Source organism: Camelus dromedarius, chromosome 34 (assembly GCF_036321535.1).
Source record: "Camelus dromedarius isolate mCamDro1 chromosome 34, mCamDro1.pat, whole genome shotgun sequence".
Classification (NCBI taxonomy): domain Eukaryota; kingdom Metazoa; phylum Chordata; class Mammalia; order Artiodactyla; family Camelidae; genus Camelus; species Camelus dromedarius.
The window spans coordinates 8,848,716-8,869,782 of NC_087469.1; the positions used below are offsets into that span (position 1 = coordinate 8,848,716).

General features: G+C 50.2%; 1 protein-coding gene across 2 annotated transcripts in view; it reads right to left on the reverse strand.

The window, feature by feature from the left end:
• Window positions 1-853: 853 nt before the first annotated feature.
• The window catches only part of FXYD6 (FXYD domain containing ion transport regulator 6), a 28,310-nt gene continuing 8,096 nt past the window's right edge, over window positions 854-21,067 (reverse strand). Inside the window, exons 2-8 of one of the 2 annotated variants that reach the window (XM_031443598.2) lie at window positions 6,210-6,272; window positions 5,585-5,620; window positions 5,417-5,491; window positions 4,834-4,870; window positions 4,011-4,060; window positions 3,423-3,473; window positions 854-2,105 (exon numbers count right to left, since the gene is read on the reverse strand). In XM_031443598.2, the coding sequence (XP_031299458.1) occupies window positions 3,445-3,473; window positions 4,011-4,060; window positions 4,834-4,870; window positions 5,417-5,491; window positions 5,585-5,620; window positions 6,210-6,267 (285 nt within the window). In that variant the 5' untranslated portion in view covers window positions 6,268-6,272 and the 3' untranslated portion in view covers window positions 854-2,105; window positions 3,423-3,444. Of the gene's footprint in view, window positions 2,106-3,422; window positions 3,474-4,010; window positions 4,061-4,833; window positions 4,871-5,416; window positions 5,492-5,584; window positions 5,624-6,209; window positions 6,273-21,067 lie in introns of both variants that reach the window. The other variant, XM_031443597.2, reaches the window with a different exon arrangement.

The window sequence follows — 21,067 nt, forward strand, 5'->3', positions numbered from 1 at the left end:
AGATTGTAAGGTGTTCCAGCATTCTTATGTCAGAACAAGACATAGCCCTTCCCCCCAGGAACTGTGTCTCATGATGAAGACACGGAACATGTAGGGGTGGGGGCCACACACGGGCGGCTGCCAAGGGAACCAGCTCACAGCTGTTTGTTCGGCCAATAGTACTTTTTAAAAAACTGAATTGGAATGTCTTTGGGAGGATACTCTAGGTGACTCCAGGCCCCTAGGCCCCATCTATTGTGTCACTACAAAGGGGACATTATCCACCTGACCGCTACAGTTTGGAGCCAAGAAATAGCATTAAACGTGAAGATAAAGGCAGGAACCAGTGAGACTGGAGCACAGAGAAAGGACTCATTCTACCGGAAGGCCAAGACAGCTTTGCAGAAGCAGGTATTTGGGTTTAGAGAAAGATAAAGGGGGTACGGGCTTTGGTCATTACCCAGGTGACCTACCACATTCCTCTTTGTCAAGTCCTTAGGTAGTGGCCCCAGAATTGACCAAAGGGGCAAGTTAGAACCTTTCATTCCAGGCCAGCAAGCCTTGGGTCAGGCCATCGTGACTCCCTTCTCTCCAGGACATGTAGGAGGCAGAGGTCCTCCTAGGGGTGGAGCCTGAGCCCATTGACCTGGGGAGGAAGCAGGAGGAAGGGGTGAGGAGGAGGGGTGTGGATACACGAGGGGAGGGGCAGGGGAGGGAGGGGAAGCCCAGAGGAACTAAGTGGTCCAGCAGCTGAAATAAATACCACCTGACTGCCTCGGCAGCCATCGCTTCCTCCCTCTGACCAAGGACACAGTCCCTTTGGCCCTTCAAATACTCAGGTTCTTTCACAGAAAGGAAAACACCTCAGAGCCACTAGGAAACAAGTGGTATTTTATTCCTTTTTGTCATTGTGGAGAGGAGAGGGCACAACACAGAGAACAGCAGTCCTGGTCATGGCGGCACGGTTTGGGTTTGGTTAGTTTTCACGAGAACACGATGGGCGGGAGGGGCGGGGTCTGATTTTCCACTCTCTTCACGGCCTTCAACCTCTTGCTGTTCCGTCCGCAGCAGGGCTGCGTGGAGCCCTGCCCGGTCTCCAACCCGCAGCACGGCCGCTGCCCTCGCCACTCTGACCAGCGAAGGGCAGAACACAGGGCACAGGAGCCACCGCTGCTGCCTGGCCAATGGGACGTGGACAGAGAAGCAAAGGACCCCTGCTCTCCCTGCCGCCCCTCCCCAGAGCACTGGCCTCACCTGAATGCAGCCCTCAGTCATCTCCTGCCAGAGACCCAATTCAGGGACGGGGAGTCTGAGTCCAGGCGAGCTGGGCTGTAGATGGGAGCCTCGGGAGCCGGGGAGGCTGGAGGGGGGAGTAGGGTTCCAGAGCCCAAGGAGTTATTGCTGAGAAGACAGGCAAGGGACATGTTCCCTGGGGGCAGAGTAAGTGGGGGATGGGGCAGATGGGGACCAGGGAAGGGGAGTAGCCGCCTGAGGGCAAAGCGGGCTTCCAGCTTCTTTCTGGGAACCTCCCACTGCCAAGAGACCTCAGAACAGACTTGGTCCAGGAAGGACCATGGAAGCAAGGTGCTTGTAACAGGGGTGAAGAGCGGCCAGGCAGGATGATTGTAACGTGATGTAAACTCTCCCAAGTCCCAGGACAACTGGAGACTCCCGCCCGTGCCCCACCCCTGCACCCATCCCTACATCCAGAGAAGAACTGGCCTCTCAGGGAAAAAGCAGGCTTTTGGGAGTGGGAGGGGATGGGGCCACGGAGAGCAGGGGGGAGCTGACGGCCACAAGGCTCAGCTCCTGCCCAGGAAAGTGAGTCCAGGTTCACTACAACACACCATCATCCACGAACAAGCAGCCACGGAGACCACAGTCATCAGACGCACGCACGCACGCACGCACGACATGTCACAGGAGGTGGATGAGACCACAGGCTGCAGGTAGGGGAGGCGGTGTTGCATCATTAAGTTGAGGACAGGCATTTGAGGGGCTGGGGAAAGGGCAGGGGGACACACAAGTTCTTGGCTTCTCCCAGGGAAAGATCTGTTGCTGAAGTGGCTGGTTTTTCTTAAGCATCAGCATTTGCATCTAAAGGTTCAAGCAGCTGCCTTCAGGTTCTGGAGGTTGAAGAAGGAGAGAATTTAAATTGAAACAAAACTCTGGCTTCCTTTCAAAAGTCTCTACTTGCTCGTCTCCCCGATAGCCCCTCTGCCCGCGGAAGCTCCCAGGATGAGACCTGTTCTAAGTGCCTTGTTCTCGGGAAAGCAAGGAGGGTGAGTCTGAGAAGCAGGGAAAGATGAGGGCGGAGAGGGTGGGACTCAGGGGAGGGGCTCTCTCAGGTGGGTGGAACCTGGTGGACACGGAAAGGAAACTGTCAAACCCAGGGTTTCCATATCAGGACGCCCCCGAGAGTTGCTCATAGCCCTGAGACTCAGGACAACAGGGTTTCTGAGGAAGTTCTAGTGGGGGGGGGGGGGGAAAGACAACTGCTGGCTGGAGATTCTGTCCCGGGAACCTCTCCATACTGCTCCCCAGATTCTGAGCTGCTGGCTGCCACAGCTCGGACACAACACGGGGCTGCAGCTGGGACACGTGCCCCCTGGATTGGTTCTACAGTCACATCGAGCTGAGGCATCACTGACCTTCCCAAGGCCCAGCTAGAGGATGGAGGTACTGAGCCCACGCTGCACCCCCACGGGGCTGTTATTGGGGCAAGAAAGCAGTTAGGAAAGAATTCCGATGCCTCCTGAGTACACTGTGTTATTACTATCACGGTTGGAGCTGGTGTACCGGGCATTTTACACCCAGAAATTTTTTTTAGGAGAAAGTTATATACCTCTTTATCATGTCTTATTTGTATGAAAAAAAAAAAAAGGCAGAAGTGAGCTGAAAGAAGACTGATTTCCCCACAAACTCAGTCCAGTATATTTCAGGACATGTCATAAAGGAAGACAGGAGCAGAGGGGTATGATCAAATCCAGACCCAACTACAAAGCCCTGAGTTCAAGTTCCATCTCTTACTTACTATCTGTATGGCTATTCTCTCTGACCTCAGTTTTTTCATCTATAAAATGGGGCTAAACCCCACCTGTCCTACTTACTTCTTCTGGCATACTCAAGTGAGTTTGTGTATGGGGCAGCATTTTGAAAACTGGAAAGCAATTAAGTTATTACTTTCCCTTGTTACTCTAATGAACAATGGAAAAGGATGACACCCTGCTACCTGGACCACTGGGTCAAATGGAAGCCCTATTTTCTGAGGGAGGTTTCAGTCTGTCTGTCTCATCACCCTTTTCAGACACGAGCCTCCTCAGAGCACAGCTCATAATAAAAGCTGTGCATGTTGCAAAAGCTGGCCCAGTTCTTCCCTGCTGGCTCTGCAGCCAGACTTCAGTCAGATGGTGACAAACAGATGCAGACAGGCAGCACCTTACCTTTGCACCTGAGGGCTGCACTTCAGTTCTCTGCTTTCTGGGGCTCTGTTGCTGGAAAGAGAACAGGAATGGATGGTAGTGGATGAACCCCTCATCCCAGCAGGCCACCCCCTGCGGCAGCCCTGCCTGTGCCTGTCTCTGGGGGAGCCTGACCTGCACGGTGGAGGTGACTCACGTGGATTCCGAGTCAGACAGACCTGGGTGCAAATCCTTGTCCTGCTACTTGCTGGTTAGAGGACTTGGCAGTTTCCTTCACTTTTCTGAGATGTGGTTAGTGATGTCTGCCTCATGGGACTGCATGCCCACATCTTAAATGAGACGTCAAGCACCTTGTATCCTGCCTGACACTAAGCAGAGTCCCCGTAAACAGCAGCTGTCAGGAGCAGCCGCCTGTGTGGTGGAGGTGAGGGGGTGACGCAGAGCCGAGGCCTGGGGACCCCTCTCTGGCATAACTATGGAAGCATGTCTGGCCAGCCAGCTCTCAAGAGGCCACAGCACCTGGCAGCTGTCGGCCACCCACCCCTGAGCTGTACAAGGACCCTTGCCCACTCCCTCCATCTCACCTGGGCAGGCGGTCCTAACACTTACCATTTGCAGTGACGAGGTTCTCCACCTGGGCCTCCTCATCCCCTGGAGCCCTGCAAGAGAATAGGATGCGGGCCCATCAGGTCTCCAGGGCAAATCCAGAGAGCGTCCCTCTCGCCCTGCTGGGGCAGGGCCCTGGGGTCAGTCTCCTCTGAGTCACAGTGGATCTCTCTCCATCATGGGGCACATGGGGCCCGGGGAGGTCAGGGCCGAAGGGGACAGAGTCAGGGGAACTTATGGGCACCCTTCAATGTTGGTCCCTGAGAGAGCTAAGTACTGGGGAAGGGTGGCCTAGAGCCGCCTGGGGCCTTGGGTTGTGTCTTGCCGCAGACTTTGGACTTTGAGGTCCAGGGCTGGCCTGGGTTACCACGGTGGACCAGTGGGGTGTGCCCTTGTGTGGGGGTAGAACGGTGAATGAACGGGAGCCCAGGTTTCCACAAAGAGCCTCATGAGTAGGTGACAAGCAGGGCAGTGTCACAGGTCCTATAGAGAGGGGACGGACCTCAAGAGAAGCCCTGAGGCCCTCTGCCTCCCTTCTCCCAAGCCCAGCTGTCTCAAGGGCCTCCAGACAAGGATCCAGCATGTTCCTTCCCCACCCCACCCCCACATCAGAAGAGAGAAGAGAGGGCTAAACCTTGATGCTTTGACCTCTCCTTTTCCCAAGGGCTACCTGCAATCCTCAAAACTGCTACCCCTACCCCAACACACACGGCCTGTTTCTGAGACAAGAATTCAAAAGGACATTCATTTGGGGTCACACGCCACGGACCCCTCCCTGTCCCCTCCTAGTGTCACCCCAGAGGTCCACAGCCATGGCATTCCTTACCGTGGCTTCTGATTGAAACTGCACTTGCATCTGCGACCTGAAAGGCAAAAAACCATCCAAGGTCATGCTCCCGGGGTGGCCACAGCAGGGCTGCGCTATGAGTCTGGGTAAACAGCAGCCCTTCTCTGGGGTAGCACACAGCTTGCAGAACTGTACATGGCAATCCTTGGTTGGAGCAGGGTCCTTCTGAGGCCAAGGTTCACCCTTCAGCACTTTGGATGGTGATACCAAGAGCAGAGGGGTCCATGGTGGGAGGCGGGGGGTGTGGACAAAGACGGGGGCACATCCCTTAGGGCACTCTAAGGACAGCCCTGTCTCCTGTGATCCCCCACAGCAGCAGGACAGCCACCCGCCCCCTCTTATCTGTGCCTGTTTTCACCAAGCACTCATTTTGTTCATTCTTCACTGATTCACTGAGCACCTATTATGTGCCCAGCAGTGTATTAGGTGCCGGAGATAACCAGAATGGACAGGCTCCCTCCCCTCCAGGAAAGAGAGCAGCCAGGCTCTTGGACCGCTCACACCTGTTTCACAGCAGCAGACACTGCCCATGCAGAGCAAACACAGGAGCAAACAAACTTACTTAGGATAAGCAGGATCCCCACGGAGAAGAGGACCACAGCGAACACCAACCCCCCGATCCTCAGGGTCTGGTAGTCTGCGAAAGGAATGAGGGTGAGAAGACGGAAGAGGGAAGAGCCAGGGAGAGTGTGTCCGTCCCCCCCCCCCCAGGGTCGTCATCACCACTCACCATAATGAAAAGGGTCCTTTTCTTTCTCCTGCTCAGCTGCTGGAAAAACAAACACGTGTGATGAAGAGGAAGACAGCTGCACGTCCTGATTCCCAAACATCTTACCGTGTCTCACATGCCTCACTCCCCACCGAGGGATTCCTAGGAAGCAGGACCCATGAAGCGGAGATGCCCAGAGTAGCCAGGAAGGATGGGCCTGCCTGCCAGGGTCAGTGTTCACAGCATCCACATTTACTGCCCCCTTTTATCTCACATCATCCCCAGAAGACAGGGTCTATTTTCCTCTTGTTGCAAGTGTGTTAACTGAGACCAAAGGAGGACACGTGACTCGCACAGTCTAGAGACTCACAGGCAGGTCTGGCTCCCAAAGTTCAGGTTAAAAGCCTACAGGGCCCTAGTGGGCTTCAGGGCCAGAGCCCGCGGGAGGAGACGAGCAGGCTGGATGAGGGTCTGTGAATAGCCACTGCCTTCCAGGATGTTCTTTGCTGACTAAAGGTGGAGGAACTGGTTAGATGCGTAGAATCTGAGAGCCCCCCAAACCTGGTGACCCAAAGGGCTAGGATGTTGCCCCAGAAAGGGCCGTGGCTGCTCTCCTGTCAGAGCCAGGTCCCCGAGGGGTACTTACCACTGGCCAGGACTGCAGGGGCCAGCAGGCTGCACAGGAAAATCAGCACCACCTCCATGGCGTCTAGAGACGGAGGGAGGAAGATGACCCTCTGGGCAGGAGACGCCCCACTCTAACCCGCAGCCTGACCAGGGCCCCAGTCTGATTCCCACCTCTACGCTGAGCGCTCTCCACACCGTGCGAGTTCAAACAACAAAATGCAAGCAGCTGACATTTATAGACTCCTTACAGGCAGCAGTTCAATTACAACCAAATCAATTCCATTAGCAAGCACTGTGGCTACCCCATTTTGCAGGTGAAGAGCCTGAGCTTAAGGAGGTGAAATGACACAGTAGTAAACAGCAGAGCCCACATCCTAACCCAGCTCAGGAACGCCTCCACCATGCTGCCTCTCTGGTGCCCAAGCTTAAAACCCTGAGGACTTATGAGATGACCTCACCAGCATCCTCCCTCCGTGGCGCCTAGACACGTGGCCATCTCTAGCTCATTAAGATGTCTGGGACTTCCTGGCCTGGTTCCCTATAGCCAAGACCTGCTGGCAGAAGTTAAATTAAATGAGGCAGGTAAACTAACGCCCCTCAGGCGGGAGGCCTGCTGTTCCTGGACTCTGTATGGTAAACCCTGAAATGCTGACAGCTCTTCCTCGTTACCCATCACGCTCTCCCTTCTAAAATGCCCAAATCAACCCATAGACTTTAGTTCATAGCCCTCCGTTGGTCCGATGAATCAAAGGGAGTGTGGGGACAGAGGGGTTCTCTGAGTATCAGCGCCCTGGCCTCTCCTTCCCCAGATGGTGCCTGAGACTTCTGCTCACGGGCTCAAGCCCCTGGTCTCCGGGGTCGGCAGCCCCTGGATGGGCCATTTGGATGGAGGCAGAAGGCAGGGCCAGTGAGTCCCTCCCGGGGATGGAATTCAGTAGAGTTACACACACCTCTTTCCTGGGCTTAAAGGAGCATGGTAAAGAGCCAGCGGGAAAAAGGGAAAGAAACCTGAACCAGGAAAGCCCAAGTCTTGGTGGAGCGAGACTAGCGGGGGCCTGACCCCCTACACGTTGTCAAGTGGTCAGGACCACGCCCTATTCTCCCGGCCCCGGGGGCCAGCAGCCCCCAGCTGCCCTTCACCTCTCAGCCAGCAGAGGTCAGAACGGCTCCATCCAGAGTCAGGCCAAGGCACAGACCCAGGACTTGGACACAGGCGATTCAAGAAGCATTTATCAAAAGGCAGTTGTTTGCTTTTAGTGCTACCTCATCTAATACTTGTATTTCTTTTAAGTTTTACATTACATTTTATATATATAAAAGTATACGTAACACACGTATAATGAAGCATGGCCCTAAGAAAACACCCATAAACAAGTAACTTAAGAACCAGAGCTTTACAAATACCTCTACATTTTATATTTTCCTCCAACCCAACCCCCTGCCTTACTCCCAGAGGTAAACAGTCCCTGAATATCCTGAATATCCATTTTTAATCATTCCCTTGCTCCTCTTCAAAAAAATTTTAAACTTAAGATATAATTCACATACCATGAAATTCATCATTTTAAAGTGTCCAGCTCAACGATTTTTAGTATATTCATAAAATTATGCAACCATCATCACTAAGAAACATTTCATCATCCCCAAAAGAAACCCATCCTAATTAGTGACTTGTCTTTTCACTTTTTAAATTGTCTTTCAATGAACAGAATTTCTTAACTCCGATGTAATTAGATGCAATGATCTTTGTGTCTTGTTTAAAATTCCTTGTTGGAATTTACTGAGTCAGAAAGCATTTTCTTCTAAACATCTTAAAGTTTTGTCTTTTGCATTTAAATCTTTATTCCATCCGGAACTGATGTTTATGGAAGACATGAGGTAGGGATCGCATTCTTGCTTTTTCCCCATCTGACAACCAGTTGTCCTGGAACCATCTGTCACCATCTTCCCTCGTGATGTGCACGGCCACTTGTGTCCGGTGGGTCTGGTTTCTGTCCAGGTGTGGGTCTGTTTCTGAGCTTTCTCTTTGGATCTGTTGGTCAGTGTGTCTGTTCCTGCATCAAAATCAGCGTCTCGGTTACTAAGGTTTTGTGGTCATCTTTCCACGTGGTGGGAGCAGTTTCCTCTTCTTTTTTTCCTTTCTTCTCTGCCTCTCCTGCCTCTTCCTTCAGGAATGTCTTCACTATTCTCGGTCTTTTGCTCTTATATATCAACTTTAGAATCAGCCTGTCAAATTCACCTAAAACTGTTGGGATTTTGATTGCAATTGCAATGCATCTATCTACAGAACAACCTGGGGGAGAACCGACATTTTTTGTGATCTTGAGTCTCCTATCTGTCAATAAATCTCTTCATTTGTTTAGGTCCCTTTCAGTGTCTTTGAATAAAGTTCAATAAATGCTTTCATATAGATCTTGCACATCTTCTGTTAGATTTATTGCTAGGTATCTTACCATTTTTATTGCTATTTTAAATGCCATCTCGTGTGTGATGTCTAATTTTTGCTGGTATAAAGGCAATTGATTTGTATATATTGATCTTTTTTAAAATTGGAGTATAGTTGACTTTCAATGTTGGTTAGTTTCTGGTGTACAGCAAAGTGATTTAGTTATACATATATATATGTGAAGACTATATATATGAAAAATATATATTCTTTTTCATATTCTTTATCATTACAGGTTATTATAAGATATTGAATATAGTTCCATGTGCTAAACAGTAGTCCTCATTGTTTATCTGTTTTACATATATAGTAGTTATTATCTGTAAATCCCAAACTCCTAATTTATCCCTCCCCTCCCTTTGTTTTCTATGTCTGTAAGTCTCTGTTTTGTAAATAAGTTCATTTGTGCCATTCTATATATTCCACATATGAATGATCTATTTGTCTTTCTCTGAGTGACTCATTTCACTTAGTATGATCATCTCTAGGTCCATCCATGCTGCTGCAAATGGCATTATTTCATTCTTTTTATGGCTGAGTATCATTCCATTGTGTGTGTATATATATATATTCCATTGTATATATATGTAGATCTCACATCTTCTTTATCCAGTCATCTTTCGATGGACATTTAAGACTATAACCCTCTAAGTTCTACTTTCACTCCAAACACAAGCTTTGAAATGTGGCTTTTTCATTATTGCCTAGTTCTTAGTACTTTAAACTTGCATTATAATTTAATTAACCTGTGCATTAAGAAGGATTTCTTTAAATGTCCCGATATATAGTGATTTTTAATTTACTTTTGTTATTGACTTCCAACTTAATGTGCACTGGGGTCAGAAAATGTGGTCTTTAGGAATCAGATGCCTTGAAATTTACTGAGACTTGCTTTATGATCTAGGCTGTGGTTACTTATTTTAAAAATTATATTCCATGTATTCAATTATTAATTCCTTCATTGTTGAGAAGAAAGTTCTGTATGCCCATTAAGTTAAGATTATTGTTATTTAACTTTCTATGTATTTTCTCATTTTTTGACTATGTAACCTATCAAAAAATTGAGGTAGGTTCTTTAAAATCTACCACCATGAGGAAGGATTTATAAATTTACCCCTGTGTTTCTTACAATATTGTAACAGAAAGTTTAAAATTATTATACTGCCCTGGGAGTTGGATCTTTTACGATTACATAGGGATCCTGTCTTAAATTCTACTTTACTTTCCGCTTTTCTGTGTCTATGCATTGGGTGTGTCTTATAAACAGTAAAGAGTTAGATTTCCTTAAACATTCAATTTGATTATTAACTGTCAAGTTTACTCTGTTTAACTTTACTGTGACTATTAACATATTTAGTCTGATTTCTACCATCTGTTTTTCCCCTACTTTTCTTGTGTGTATTTCTCTTTTGACTTTTTTTTTTATTTTTGGATTGACTTTCTTATTCATTTTCTCCCTCTACTGGCTGAGAAATTATTCAAGCTGTTTGTAGTCTTTTAGTGGTTACCTTTGAAATTTTACCGTTTGTATTTGCTATAGACTGAATGTTTGTGTCCCTAGTCCTCCATGTGATGGAATCTGGAGGTGGCCTTTGGAAGGTGATTAGGTCATGGGTGGAGGTGGGGGGAGGTTGGGGAGGAGCCCTCATGATGCGATCAGTGCTCTTATAAAAGAGACCCCAGAGAACTCTCTTGCCCTTTCTGCCATGTGAGAGGTCAGTGACAAGACAGCATCTATGAACCAGGAAGCAGGCCCTCATCAGACACTGAATCTGCTGGCCTCTTGATCTTGGACTTCCCAGCCTCCAGATCTGTGAGAAATCAGTTTCCATTGCTTATAAGGCACGCAGTCTATGGCGTTCTGTTATAGCAGCCTCTGAACAGACTGAGACGGTACTCGATCTAACAAAGATTTTAAAAATCTAAAGTTAAAACATAATAGTTATTAGGTAAAATATTCTTCTTGAAAAATACAAAGCATCTCCTTCCTGATATATATGCTATTATTGTACAAAATTTCAGCTTTCTTAATCCTATGAAGTAGTTATCAGTGTTTGTATTTCTCGGAAACAACGTTTGTTAGGTTTACCCATGTGTATAGTTGCCAGCCTTTAAGCTAGCCCCCAATACTTCCTGTTCACACCCTTGTACAGTCCCCTTTCACAGTGCACCAGGGTTTATTGTGTGACCAATAAAATATGGCAGAACTGATAGGTCACTGAAAATATTATATCATAAAAGGCACCACAGCTTTCTCTTCTCGCTCGCTCGCTCGCTCTCTGACTGCTTGCTCTGGGGAAAGTTACCTGCCATGTCTTAAGGATACTCAGGCATCCCTGTGGAGAGGCCCACATGCCAAAGAACTACAGGTCTCAGTTCAAAAGCCCACAGGGACCCTGGAAGTGAGTTTGGAAGCAGATCCTCTGGCCTTCACTGACTGCCAGCCTGGCTAACAGCTTGACTGCAGCCTTATAAAAAAAAACCCTGAGTGGAGCCACCCAGCTAAACTGCTCCTTGATTCCTGACCCTGAGAAACTGTGTGAGATAACAGATGTTTGTCATTTTAAGCTACTATGTTTGGGGGTTACTTGATATGTTGCAACAGATAACTAACATAAAGCGTTTACTCACTGATTTGCTCTTTCGAATTTCAGACACCCATTAAGCCATTTTCTTTATTCCTGGAGAACACCTTTTAGAATTTTCTTTAAAGAAGATCTATTAGTTATAAACTCAGATTTTGTTCATCTGAAAATTTTTCATCTCACCCTTCTGGTGGACAGACTCTAACGCAATCCCCAATAATTCCAACTGTCTGGTATTCAGGCCTTTGGAGAATCCCCTCTCCTCGGGCGGGGGCAGCAGCTGGGACTTGCTTCTAGCCAGGAGAGCGGTTAGTAGGAAAGTAGGGCCCCTCCTGGGAGTAGGAAGGACGCATGTCAAAAGTTCCAGGCTGCTGTACCTTTCCCTCGGCTCCTCCCCAACCACCTCCATTGATGCCCAGGTTCAAGTCAGTCCCCCACACGCACACTGAGTTCCTAGACAGGACCATACACTTCCGGGTTCTGCAAGGGATAAACAGGTGAACAGGACAGGGAGGCAGGGTCTGAAAGCAGAGGGCTCTGATATATCAGCAAATGTGAAGAGAGCTTCACAAGAAGTCGAGACTACATTCAAGGGGCATCTAGCCAGGCATGGAAAGGGGGAGCAGGGAACATGACAGGGTGCCTGGGACGTGTCCACGGAGGAGCTGACATTTTAGCTGAACTTTGAAAACAGGATGGGATTCTGACGGACAGGGATAAGGAGAGAGAAAAGGAAGGGCATTCTGGCAGAGGAACAGCATGAGCAAAGGCGGTGAGAAGGGGAAACGGGAGGCAGGGATCACAAACAGTATCCAATTCAAGTTCAAGTCAGACCCAGTGGAACCTCAAGGTACTTCATTCAGTAGTGGCCACCTGAAGTGGCTTCCTGGGGATTCTGAATGAGGTCCAGCAAGAGAGAGGGCCTTCGTCCATTAGTAAGGTCTGCACAGCACAGGAGGGAGCTGTGACGGAAATCTGCCAAGTATTTGCCCTTTCCCAAGTAAGACACCTTCCAAAACAGTGAATGATCTAGTTGTGTAAAGTATGATGGTGTGGGTGGTAAGAATTCTGATAAGACAGTTAGAGTCAGCCTGGAGAGGATCTTGAATGCCAAGCTCAAGAATAAAGACCTGTCTTTGTATTCTAAAGAAAACATTTCTGATCAAGTTACAGTGTGCTGAAAGGAATCCTGTTATAGAACTGGAAAGGGACCAACTTTCCTCCTCCAAGCTGCTGCCCAGGCCTGGGCTGCACCAGCCGCGCTCAGCACAGGCCTCCTCAGGGGCCTCTTGGCCCCTCCACCCTTTTTAAAAATCTCGTTGATACCACTGGCACTGCCCCCAAGTCGAGTGGCCAAGAACACATGCAGAATCCCCGAAGGGGGTTCTTTCTCCCCCGGCTGCACCAGGAAACTCTCTGCCTCCCCGCCCTCCCACACAACTGCCCCCACCCCGAGTCCTACACCCTCCCAGTTACCACACATTCCTTTCTCCCAGAAAGGAAGCTGGGCTGCCTGGGGCTGGCGCGGGGGAGGGGGAGGTTAAGAGGGCGTAGCAGTGGTAAATCTCATTTCAGGCCACAAGGTCCAAGAAGTAGATGGAAGAGAGAAGGGAGGGATCTTTAGAAGAGGGGAAAGCAAGGCAGAGTTGGGTGGAGTCGGGAGATGGGGTTTTAGAACATTACACTAGCTTCCTGTGCAAGGGAGGCCCTGGACCCCTCTGCTTGGATGGGCCTGGGGACCTGGCTTGGCTCCCTGGGATGGGGCTCATGGTGACATCATCACTGTTAGATGGGGGACTCAAACTCTAGATGGTTCAGACCATCCTCCCCATCTGGAAAACGGGACTAGCCACACTTCACTTCCTCTGTAGCACCTTCTGAGAAAGAATTCAGTTCCCACTTGTTTTTCTGCTCTTTTCCATGTTCTCATATCTCTACATTGGGAAACAGCTGACACGTCGGGCGGGCGGCACCAGCACGTCCATGTTAATTTCCTTCCCTGATCTTCCTGCCGACTGCGCAGTTGCTTTCTGCATGTGCAGGAGAAAGCAATCAGAAGAGTTTCTCCGGTGATTATCTTTCTATACTGAGTCACATAATTTCACATAATTGCTGGGTAAAAGCTGCTCAGAAAGAGAAGCCACCAGTTGATGATATAGCATCATGCTATATTATTTTTGATTCCACGCAGCAGTGAGGTGGATCAGAATACCCAGTTCTATTGTGAAAATAACTCAGAAACGACCGCCCTTTAAAATGCACAGGCTCCAGATTACAGCGGACCGTCATTATCTCACCCTCATCTCTCTCACTCGGCCCCCAAAGCCTCCCTTCCCTTCCCTTGCATCCCATCTGCTTGCCTTCCTTTGGGTTCAGCCCATCAAAAACGTGCCCAGAAGGGTCTCCAAGGACTGAATCCTGGCAGGATCCCCAAAGATCCCCTCTCCAGAGAGGACACACCAGAAGGGAGAAGGAGGGAGACTTTTATGGGGTCACAGAATGCCTGGGCCCCACTGTTTAGGCTAACTGGTTACCCTAGACTGTTATCACATGCCAAGGGGGCATGATTTAGCCTGTGATGTATCCAAATCTTTGCAACAAAGAAGATTCCACTGTGTATAAATAGGACATAACCAAGATGTGAAGTTTTCCAGATGGAGTTAGACTCACCGAATGCCAGCAAGTTACAATGATTGAGATGAAAGCTCCTACTTTTTATTTGAGGAGATGAGGCCCCAACAGAGAAGTGATGGAGCCACGTCATCCAGCTGATCAGGGGCAGAGCTGGGCCCAGAACCCACGCCTCCAGCTGGTGTGCTGGGATCGGGAGGTGGGGAAGCCAGGGTTGGAGGGAAAAGCGCCATGGGGGTGGTAGGAAAGGATGAGCAATGCCTGAGAGTCCTCGGGCAGCCTGGCCAGAGCCAGGACAGAAGACACGGCACCTACAGGAATGAGGGGGACCAGGGCAGTGAGAGGGGTAGGAGAGAAGCACAGACAGGCTCCTGGCTCTCCCATTAGAAGACCACCTTTGGTGGCTCAGATGTTGGGGGGCCAGTGCTGGCTTCTGGGAAGGTGAGTGATGGAATCATGTCTAGAAAGGGTCTTCAGGTGGCTTGGAGCCCACCTCCTCACTCTCTGAACAGGGGGCAAAGAGATGGTCAGAAAAGCCCTTTCTGATGATCCTGGTGAGGTGCAGTGCGGGTGAGTTTGGTGTAGGCGGCATCACTGTGGCCTAGATCTGAGTGGTCTAAGGCCGGGCTAAGGCTCGAAAACAGAGAAGGCCCAGGACTAAAAGTTAGCACAGAAAATTGGTCTGATTTCTGGGCAAAGAGATGGATTTTTTACATTCCTAAGACATTAGTAAGTCTTACTGTTTGGGAGGGAAATAGGGGGAGGGGAGCCTGATCTATTTGTGCTAAGATCTTTTTGGGGACAGGAGACTGACCCTGGCAGACTTCTCAGGCCTCCTTAGCCTCAGATTCTATGAAAGGGCTGCACGTGCACACTCTGAATGGCACCTCAGTTCTCAGTCACATGTGCTCACGACCAAGGCCTGGGGGAGCGGTCAGCACAGACTGGCCGATGAGGCCCAACCCGCGGCCTGGCTTTGGGATGTGCTGTCCTTTTATGAGAACGTTGGGGTCATAATGCCACAGGGCTGGAAAGGCTGGAATGTTCTCCTGAACCTTCTCTGGCACCCCTTCCACCCCGGTGTCTCCCTGCTCCACCATCCACGCTGGGGCAGCCGGGTGTCCTTGGCACTCAAGCGAACCCCCACCTCCCCTCACGTGCAGCTGCACTTTTCCTCCCTAAACCGCTCATCACCTTCTGCCTCCCAACTTAAGATGTACAGGCGTGAAAAGAAAGCAAAGAACAAAAGGACAGTCATCACCTACTTGACTGCTCTGTCTAGAAGCACTCCCAAGGGCATTTCCGGGGTCCTTCCTGGCTGAGCTCAGCACTCCCCTCCATCTTCTCTGTTTTCAGGATGGGGACTTTGCCCCTCACCTCGTGTTCCATGCGACCTGTGGCCTCAAACCCCCACTGTGTGCCCTACACTCTCTGGCCTTGGAGCTCCCAGACACAGTGACCCAGAGCCACGACCAAGTTTCATCATCTGCTTTTGTAAAATGCAGGGTGGATTCTTCTCCATCTTTGGCCCCTTCTGGAAGGCTCAAAACTCCCTTTCTTCATACAGCTGCAAGACACAGCTGCAGCCTCCTTGACTGGAAAAGCTTCCACCCAATGCTGCCCCCCAGGCCAGTGTGCCGCCGCTCCCAGGTCCACTCGCGTCAGGCAGGACCTGAGCCCACGGCTGGACATGAACATTGGGGATGTTCAGGGCTGAAGCTCCTGCAGCTCCACGAGCCAAGCTCCACTTCCTGGGGCAGCAACCGTGACCGAAGTGTGAAAGAAAAGGTAAAACCAGAACAGCTGAGTCTTCTAGGTGAGTCTTCTGGCAGTGAACTTGGCTGTGGCAATAAGCAAGGTGCTGGTGAGCATCGGAATTATCCTATGGACTCCAAAGAAGGAAATGAGAGGAACTGAAAATTCTGGGATGGGAAGCCTGTATTTGAAGCCCATTTTGGGGCCAGGATTGGATGTAAGAGATGATAATAATAATCACGACAAACAGCATACAGGTCAAGTGCTATTCTTACTACTTTAAATATTCGTTCTCATTTAATTCTTAAAAATAGCCCATGAAATATGTGTTGCATCAAACCCATTTTAAAGGGGAAGAAATTGAGGCAGGGAAAGAGTGGTCCCCTGGTGAGTGAAAGCTGGATTCCAGACTTCCGCCCAGCTCAGCCTGCCCACCCGCTGGAGGAGGAAGGTAGTCTTCCTGCTGGGAGCCCTGGACTCCAGCCCCTGGCCCCACATTCCAGGGAGGCTCACACCCACCCAGGAACAAAGGGCCAAGAGGGGCTACCTGTACTGGCTCCCAGAGGGCTCACCTCCCAGGCGGCTGCCACCCTGCTCCCTGCTCCTATACCCGTCCAGCAGGCTTAGGCTGCAAGGCTCGGCCACACAAAAGAGTCATGTGAACTCTACAAAGAGGGGGCTCCTGCCTCTGGGTGAACATTTTGTCATCCTAACATGTTGTTAAGCCTCCTAACATCACTAGCTTCATACACACTCATGAAAGAAAGAGAGCAGAAGGCACAGTGCCTGCCGGCTCACCCCCAAGAGAGAATTTCTATTCCCTTGTTGCACAGAGAGCTGTTCCCCTGAGAAGGGGAGTTTTTAAAAAAGAGATTATGGAATTTGTGCAGCTGATTCGGCCGGAAGTGAGAGCAGGGGGTGGGGGACAGTAAGGGATCAGCCAGTTCCTCTGTCCACTTTCCAAGGCTATTATAAAGGTCAAGTGAGATAATACATGTGGAGGTTCTCTGTAAACTGTAAAGCACTGTGATAACAGTACCTAACAGTTGTTAGGCATTCATGTCATCCCAAGTCCTGTTCTAAGTGGTTTACACGTACTAACTCATTCAGTCCTTACAGCAGCTCTAGAAGTGGCTCTGATTATGATCATTCCCATTATACAGATGGATAAACTGAGGTCAGAAAGGTTAAGCAACTTGCCTAAAGCCCCAGAGCCTGGATTTCAACCCAAGCAATCTGGCTCCAGAGTCCTTGCTCTGAACCACTCTACCATCCTGCCTCTCTGCCACTCGGGGGCTTTGTGACCTTGAACAAGTCACTCTACCTCTCGGAGCGTTTGCTTCGGAACATGTAAAATGGGAATAGTAACTGGCATGTGAGGAGCTGCGAGGATTAGATGACATAGCCTCCCTGCATCACTGTCTGCCCACACCTGTCCCTTTGGCATCTCCTTTTGCAGGGGAGACAGCTCCTCCCCAGCTCCAGCCCTGTAGACCTACTGGGGACTGCCAATTGCAGCCCCTCCCTTGTTGCTAAAAGGCCTGGGTTTGAGACTTCAGGATTCCCCCACGGGTAGTCACATCCTCCTGAACCAAGGGAAGAAGGGTCAAAGCAGCCAGGCTGTGAAATGTGGGGTTGGAGGAGTCTAGGGGGCAGGGGTACTCAGTCAGCATCCTGCAGGTGAAGAGCTGGCGGGAGAGAGGAGCCAGAGAAAGGACAGTGAGAGGGTCCTGGCTGGGGGTGCTCTGGCCTGTCTGTCCGCAGCCAGCGCTGCCCTGCCCATCCCGCAGTTTGGCTCTAAGAACCCATAATCCCCGCCCTGCCCCAAACCGATGCAGCTCAGTTTCTGTCATTTGCAATGAAAAGAGATATCACGTCCCAGCTGAGCGCTCTGCCTGGTAAACAGCAACTGCTTTTTAAGCATCAAGGGTTGATAGATCATCTTTCCCCCAACTCTTTCCTCAGCTTCCACCTTCACGTTCTAGCTTCTCTTGGGAAATGGGGAAGAGAAACAGAGAATGGAGCTGGGGAAAGCCCCTAGTTGCCTCCTCTCACTTCCCTTCCCTCCTCCTTTAACTGTCTCTCATCGCTGGAAGGCTCCAGTGTCCCCATGACACAGGCAGGGATGGCCTCGAGCCACAGCAGATGCAGGCAGAGCATGGCGTTATCTACGCAAAAGGCTTCCCAGAGCTACTGCCTTCTCCTCCCTCCAGAAAAACAGGCTGCATCATCCAGGGCCACAGACAGGTGGTGTGGGGAGCACAGACCTGCCTGGGGCAGCCAGGGACGGTGACACGTCCTCCCAGGCAAAAGTTGGGGAGCCCCCACCAAGAGACACAGAAGCAAGACGGAGAGGACACGAGATGGCAGGAGAGGAAAGGAATCCCAGAGGAAGAGTGACTGAACAGGAGAGAGGCCAAAGAGAAGTGCCAGAGAGGCAGGCAAAGGGAAGAGAAGAAGAGGCTGCAGGACAGAAGGGAGCCTGGCCGAGGGGAGGCGTTCCTGGCAGAAACTGAGCAAGAGATGCACCAGGGCGGGGTGTCGGTGGGGGGTAAAGTCAACAGACAGCTGCTGCTTGTAGGAAAAAACATCAAGCCGCTCAGGCTGCAGGGCAGCTGCCCAGTGGAAGACACAGGGTTTCTGCTGTCTAAGCCGCCTGCTGGTCAGGGTCCAGGAGCCTGAGGCCTGGCCCTGGAGGGCCTCAGGTGCCCCGCCCCCTTGGCCAGAGCGCCAAGTATTCTTCCTAACCCAAAGTCCTTCCAGGAGAAGCCACTGTCTCCCTCAAGGGGCCCCTTGGGTGTGTCTCCCTCGGAGGGCTGGGCCTTGAGATTCCAAGGCTAAGTGGACTTCAGTAAAACTGTGATGCTGGGCCTAAGGCAGCCCTGGTCCTCCTGCCTCTTGGGTTTAAGGAAGGTTGGGGCAAATACATCAGGACAGAGATTCCTGGGTCCTCAGCCCCAGACCCTCGAGTGTACTTGCAGCTGTCACAAGAAAAGGGGGACCAGCTGTGTTTTGTATTTTCCACCCCCCTCCCCACCACCCATGGCTGAAGGGGAAGATGCTGGAGATGGTAGTGATGCTGATAATCCCAAGCATCTGTAAGACACCTCACCTCCCAGACAACTTCCAAAGCATCAGCTCAAAGGAACATCACAACGGCAGGCATTGGGTATTGTTGCCATCTTACAGATGAGAGAAGGCAAGGCTTCATGAGTCATGTCACCCGCCCAAGCTCGCACAGCTAACCATACTAATTCTGCAGATGCCACAGGCTATGTTCTTTCCACTCCTCCTTGCTGCCTCCCTGGGAAGAGTGGCAATGCATGGGGGCTAAGGGACATGAAAACGCTGATCTTGACTCAAGACCAAGCAGGGCTCATTGGATGGGAGCATTCATGCCCAGGCCAGGGCAGAAAAACCAGGGTGAGAATAATCCAGATAAAGTTAAATAGGTTTATTTAACTCCAGCATGCATAAGGTCATTTTCTCCCCTTCCCGGTTTCTTGCCCAACTCTGTTCTGTCCACTATGACTGATGTTAAGGCTAGGATCCGGCAGCCCCTGTGGAGGCGGGAGGAGGTCTGGCACATCCATCAGCCATTGTTGGTCCCCAGCGACTCACAGGCCTTCCCATCACTCCCAGTGGAGCTTCAGCACCAGCTCAGGCTCTCTTCTCTCCCTCCCCAGCCTCCTCATAGCAGCTGCTGGGCACCCTGCTGCTCTCTGCCCAGGGACTGTCAGCGCACGCAGGGAGCTAGATGGTCTGGTGTCCCAGACCAGTTGGAGGGGGGGATCTGTCCATCAAAGCTAGGCTCACAGGGGATGCCAACTGGCAGCCTTTCAGAGCGAGCTGCCGAGCTACAGACCCCCTTTATTCCTGGTACGGCTCAGAATTACAGAATTGAAATAAAGACCACCCCTCCTCAAAAATATATCCACACCCACGACATTCTCCCAGGGAGAGAGTTCTTAATTCCACCAAATGCTTCATTTAAAAGGTAAATACTTCCAATCCTACCAGTCATTTACATCTTGGCCTGAGTTATTGAATCAGATTGCTTTTCAAACAGCTGAGATCTGCCTGCATTTAGGTGAAGAAATTGGTGGAGAAAAAGAGAGTAATTTGGGGACAAGGTGTAATTTTGGAAAGAAGAGCATCATTATTCTTCCAGTAACCAAATTAACAAACATTTATTGACAGCCTGCTGTTGCCCAAGAACTTAGTCATCGCTGGGCGTGCTGCACAAACGCGGTCCCTACCTCACGGAGCTCACAGTCTGAGTTCACAGGGTTTCCTCCCTCCCTCCCATCCCATCTCCACACTGTACCTGTGGCAAAGTCCTAGACATGCTTCCTCCTGCAGTAGGTCTAGAATCCTCTCTCCCACTGCTCCGTCTAGTTCAGACCCTCATTCTTACCCGCTGAGGCCGTTGTAAATAGCTTGTCTAATATTGTGCTAGCTGCACCCGTCCTTAATCCCCTCCCTGTAATTGCTCCTGGACACTGATAACTGTATGATTTAATCTTCCTAATGTATATTCTGATCACTTCTCTCCCAAACACAAATGTATTCATGGTGCTTCCATATTCTCTTTACTTTTAAAAATCAAAACTTTTTATTCTGGCATCTGAATACATCTAAGCCTCTCCCTTTTCTGCCCTTCCAGTATTTTCTTCCATTACTTTCAGCTACTGTGGTCTACTCCCGTCCCCTGCCATGTGTGTATCCATCTCCAGGCCACTGTATATTCTGTTCCCTCCACTTAGAATGCCCTTCCCTTCCCTGTTTATTCCAGTTCTCAAACTTGGCTGCACCTTCCCAGCACAGGGAGAGCTTTTTAATAATCGCAAAAATACAAATAATAACAATAATGCCTGAGAATCAACTAAGTCCCACTAAATTCTAAATTCTGGGGGTGTGACCAAGGCATCAGTAATTTTTAGAATCGCCCCACTCATTCCAACGGGCAGCCAAGGTTGAGAAATGCTATCTTTGTCCAATTACCACTCCAGCCCATAGGCTGAACTATAGACTTCTTTCTCCAGACTCAAAGAGCACCTGTGGCTTGTCATTAGCACTGACTTGGCACATAGCGCAGTCTGTTTCATGCTCTCTCTCATAAGGTTCTCCTGGCTGAAAAGTCTCTGTGTGACCCCAGGACCCGCACGAGCTAGGGCGGTGCAGACAGCCAGTGAGGGCTGGTTGACAGACTGATGTTTGTCGCGGGGAGTGGAAAGAACACAGCTCCAATCACGAGGCCCTGGCATCGTGCTGGAGTGGTGGCACTAAAAGGGACTGGGTTTTAGTCCCGTCAACACCACCGGTGATGAAGCAGGCTGATATACGTACCCTTGATCTGATGTGACAAAAACAGCCCTTCCCCTCTGTGATCTGCCTCCGCCAAACCCATCGGCCCAGCCTAACTGTGAGAAAAGCATCGGACAAATCCCAGCTGAGGAG